The 5,150-nt window shown below is 34.1% G+C and overlaps 1 protein-coding gene across 1 annotated transcript; it reads right to left on the bottom strand.

Moving 5' to 3' along the window:
- Positions 1-778: 778 nt before the first annotated feature.
- Positions 779-1,690, bottom strand: LOC145799613 (uncharacterized). The gene has a single exon (XM_082889216.1). The coding sequence runs from the start codon at positions 1,688-1,690 to the stop codon at positions 779-781; it is 912 nt and encodes a 303-aa protein (XP_082745342.1).
- Positions 1,691-5,150: the final 3,460 nt, after the last annotated feature.

The raw sequence follows: 5,150 nt of genomic DNA, 5'->3' as shown, positions 1-5,150 counted from the left end.
TCAAATTTGGTTGGTGTAACTGGCTCTAAGCAGAAACAGACTCACAACAAAACGAAAAGACAAACGCAAAACGAAATGGTGATGCCCGAGGTAGCACCCCCGGAATCACCCGACCTTTGTACAACAGGACTGACTCGATACAACAAGACAGACCCTTAATTGAAAAGACTGACTCAAAACAAAACTACAAAACTGACTCAACACCCAAGTCAGAAACTATAAAACTAGCATTCGCAAATGCTCAAAATAGTGCGTGCCATACGCCACATCCGAGGTAAATCGTGCGCCGCCCGTAGGTGGTCCAACCCTTGATCACATACTTGCATTATCCTCAAAATCCACCAACCCGGTGGTAACAGACTTTGCCGAGCATGGCGGGAGGATGACTTTATTGTCAATCAAATCTTGCACTTTGTGGCAAAGACAGAAGCAGTTGTCGGTGCTGTGACCGGTTTGTTGATGGTATGCACAGTACTGGATACCATCATGCTTAGCTGGAAGGGGACTTGGGAGAGGCCGAGGCTCGAGGGGTTTGAGATGCCCTTTTTCGACAAGGATTTGAAGGGCCTTAGACAAAGGCATGTAGAGGGCATGGAAGACCCTGCGACCTCGGGGCGGATACTTCAAGGTTTGTTGACTTTTGCTGGACGCACTCGAAAAAGGATCGGCAGGTGCTGCCTTGGCTCTCTGATCTTTTCCAGGTGCAGGGTTAGGATTGGAAGGAACTGTTCTGGTACGACGGTCCCCATCTCGATTTTCCCTCTGGCTTAAACAGCTCTTAGAGCGATGAGGGCTTTGAAAATCTCTGTCGTAGTGGAATTGGAGTTTCATCCAAATTACTTGCTGAATTTCTTTCCACCATTTTCTTGATCTTGTCGTTCTTTCTTTCTTTCATCTTGGGCCAATGGAGCATGCGTTTCAAACGCTGTGCTGCATAATTTACAGAAGCTTGTTTCTTATGAGTAGTTGGATTCGATGCATTATGGTTTTCAACAGTTGAGTCGTGTTGACTCAAATCGGTAGATGAGTTCGGTCCTGCACTACCACTAGCTTCCGAAGCATTTTCAATTCCCGTATGCAAGAATATTTCCGTGTCAGAGATTCTGAAAGAAGTGCCGGGCCTTCCAATACTTCTCATTCTCAAGTGGGAAGCAATGGTTTTTCTTGCAGTATAATCCTGGCAACTGAAGATTCCTCTAGCTGAAATTAGCTGTCTTGTTAGTATATCAAACGATGCAGAACGTGGCCGTTGCCTGAGAAGATCAAGTGGGGTCATGCCATTTAAATCACGGAGATTCACATCAATTGATCGAACTCTCATCAGTTGCTCCACCAAATCAGAATGAATGTTTCCAATGATGGTTACATGGAGAGCGGTTCTGCCATCATTGTTTTTCGCATTTATGATGCCTTCTGTGTTGAACAATTTTCCATATACTAATTTCTTCATCAGCTCAATCTGTCGATCCAATCTATGGAAGCCGGGAGTTTGAAAACCAGACATGACCATATGTAGGAAAGTTTCTCCGGCATTGTTTGTTAGATAGATGGACGAGGGAAATGCAAGAATTAGAGCTTCAACCACAGCTAACTGGCCTCTGTGAGCAGCTACGTGCAATGCTGTGTTGTCGTCATTGTCTGTGGAGTCGATGATATCGAATGATGATATAAGCTCTTTCACTACCTGCATGATATGAGCTCTTTCACTATCTTTAATGGTGTATCAATTTTTTTCATAGTAAAAGTTTCTTTTAATATCAAGTGTTTTAACAGAGGATTTTAAAATTTTATCAGAATATCGATCAACCGGGCGGATGTCAGGCCGGTCGACCGGCCAGTGTAAATTTTTTTTTTTTTGGTGATTGGGCGGTCGATCGGCTACTACAATTTTTTCACAAATTTTTACCTTGATATGGTCATTCAGGAGACAATCGGCAATGACAATGAACAGTGATTTGATTAAAGACACATTTGTTCTCAGTTTATGAAAGAAAAGTGAAAATTTCAATTTGATACCTAATGGATGCAATCATTAGAGTAGGAAAATAACTCATTTTTCATCAAATTTAAATTTGAGTAACCATTGAAGATGGTTTCACTGGAAATAGTATTAATATATAAAATTAATATATTTTAATTTTTAGTATTTTTTTAATATTATAATTATTATTTTTTCTCTAAACAATATAAATTTTGTTTCAAAATTACTTTAAAATTCACTCATTCCCAAATTAATTTCTAATCCAAATCTTCCCATGGGATTGATAGTCATATCAATGCGAGGATTACTAGTCAAAAGGAATAGTTAATCCCCTCACTCATATTTCTAACTAAATACTCTTTAAGTGAATCCCAAGAACAATCAGTCCAATCTTCCTCTCTAAAGAGCCAAATAAATATGGCCTAACATCACTTTTGGTAATGTATTAAAAATAATTAAAAAATTAACAAAAAAGAAAAAAAGAAAAATTTATCTATAAATCAAATATTGAGGAATGGTGATTCATTTAGTTTCAACGATTTTCTTATAGACCAATTAGTCTCATTAATTTTGAAAATGTGAATCTAATATATTATTTGAAATTTTGATTTACGGTTATATCCTTATTTTTATTTTGCTTCCCCTTTTTCTTTTTCTTTTTTCTTTCGCGCTGGAGATGTAAAATACACAATATATGTTAATCAAATTTGGAGTGGATTTTAATATGAAAATCTTTTTGTTTTGGAATGTGGGATTCTTCAAACATTCCAAAAGGAGTACAGAAATAACTTAAAATATAAGATTCTTTACAAACCCCTTAGTAAACTTAAGATAAATGTGTAATTTTAAATTGTGGGGTTTTAATTTGGAATAACTTAAAATGTGAGATTTTTCAATCATTCAAAAAAAAGTACAAAAACCCCTTAGGAAACTTTAGACAAATGTGTAATTTTGAACTATGGTGATTTTGGTCATAGGCGTATTAACTAGCATCCACAAGCGTAAATTGTAATGTTATATCGTCATTTTTACACAAATAGAACTATTGTGTTCATTAGATTATTTAGAGGACTTATTGATTACTAAAATATGGAAATGAAATTTATTGGGTTCATTAGATATTGTAAGATTTTTTTAATTTTTTTTTTGTATTTTTTTTATAAAAAAAATAATTAATTCATTAAAAAAATCAATTTTCAAACAAATTGTAACTCATAATAAAATTTGATACTACCTTTATCCCAAAATATTAGTCTTTTATTCTATTTTTTAATATCCCAATATATTAGTGGTTTTTCAAAAATTAAGAACTAAAATAATATGAATTTTCTATTTTGACATTCTTTTCAATTCATTAATATTAATAGTTTTGAAGTGTAATAATTATGCTACAAAAAGATAATTTTAGAAAGTTATATGTTTTTGGAAAGACATTCGCTATGCTTGGTAATCATTTTTCAAAAACTTTTATTTTCTTATTTTTTGTATTTTTTTGTTTTTACTGAATTTTTTTAATATTGAGCAATTTTTTTAATTTTTAGACATGCCTAAGATAAATATACCTAAAAAGTAAAAAAAAAAATTGAAAAAAAACCATTTAAAAATTAACTAAATACCAAAAATACAAAAAAAAAATACGAGAATTCAATACATTTTTTATATTTTTATGTATTTATTATTTTTTAAAAATAATTTTTCACAAATTTTTTACTTTTTAGATACATCTAAGCAAGGTGCATCTAAAAAAGTAAAAAAAAATGTTTAAAATTTTAAAAATATTCACTAAAAATTAAAAAAAAATATGAAAACAAAAAAACTCAGTTTTCAAAAAACTTAATTCAAAAAACTCAAACCAAACACACTAATTAGATTTTCTATTAAAAAAAAAATACTAATATTTTAAGATAGAAGGAATGTTACTGTTGGCTTTTTAGCTTTTGAAGGTTATTTTGTAATTGCGAGCGTGCCAGCAAGGATCAATCAGTTCTTATAGAAGTTTAATTGCCAACCAATTATCAGACAATTGTGTTTAAGTTCTTTCAGCCTCAATGAAGAGGACTTTTACTGGTGGCTTAATTTAGGAGAATTTAAGCAAAATATCAATTAAATGAAGAATAACTAAAGCATTTCATTAGAATGAAAAACTTACAATGATCCAAACTCAGCCTCGTAGAGGTTTACAACGACAATCTACTTGAAACTACTCATATGAACGAAGTGCAGTGCAGGAATGTAAAGAACAGGAATGTAAAGAACAAGAAATGTAAAACTAGAAAGAAAAATATGTAAAGTAGAATAAGACTGGTTTTTTTTATCTGAGTCTGGGGGTTTTTTTCTGGGGCCTTCTCTGCTATTTATACTTCTCAAGGATGACCATCGAACTGCATTTCAAATCGTTGAACTGCTTCTCCATGATCGTTGATCATGTTGCCTTATAATTAGTTCCACTACCCCATCACTTGCAGTTAGACTTCCCTCCTAAATTCGAATTTGAATGTGAGTAACCGTTGAAGCCATATCACCTTGCATCTCTTCGTTAATCCATTGCTACTCAGATCTTGTAATAACCAATGCTAACTGCCACGTGTACGATCAGGATCGAAGACTTGAATAGTCTCCTTGTATTACCCTTATTCTGCCACGCGTCGAATTGTAATTGGCTTTTACAAAATATGTAGCCAACATTACCCCCGCACTAATATACCCAATACTTGGTGATATTAGTGGATCGAGGCCTTTTTCCCACGTCTTAGAACGTGCATGGGCTTTGCATTCTTCCAGAAATGCAACTGTCATTCATCATCTGCATTAAACTCTCTTTCAACCCTTTGAACACCCCCACCACCTTAGTATTCGAACAGGCTGATACAATTTTATGGCCGAATCAATTTTTTCCTCCATTGATCGAGCACACGAAGAGTCATATGATAATGCTGTTCTTCTTCGGAAGAACCTCCCTGCATTAATTAGCCACCTTTACCCGCCTTTCTATATTCAGGTCATGGATGCCTTTGCAAATTATCGACCTTTGGACTACGAACACATTGCCCTTAATCCTTCGATTCAGAAACTTACAAATATGGACATAGGAAGTTCTTCTTCTGACTCACCCTTAGACTTCGAACGAACTGCTCTCAATCCTTTGATTCAGAAAGTCGCAAATATGGAC

This window comes from Camellia sinensis, chromosome 9 (genome assembly GCF_055761805.1).
Source record: "Camellia sinensis isolate YWXY chromosome 9, ASM5576180v1, whole genome shotgun sequence".
Lineage (NCBI taxonomy): Eukaryota > Viridiplantae > Streptophyta > Magnoliopsida > Ericales > Theaceae > Camellia > Camellia sinensis.
The sequence above is the reverse complement of the archived record's forward strand: the minus strand, read 5'-3'. Positions and strand labels throughout refer to the sequence as shown.

Coding starts and splice junctions, on each gene's coding strand:
- LOC145799613 (XM_082889216.1), bottom strand. CDS start 1,690: ATGCAGGTAGTGAAAGAGCTTATATCATCATTCGATATCATCGACTCC.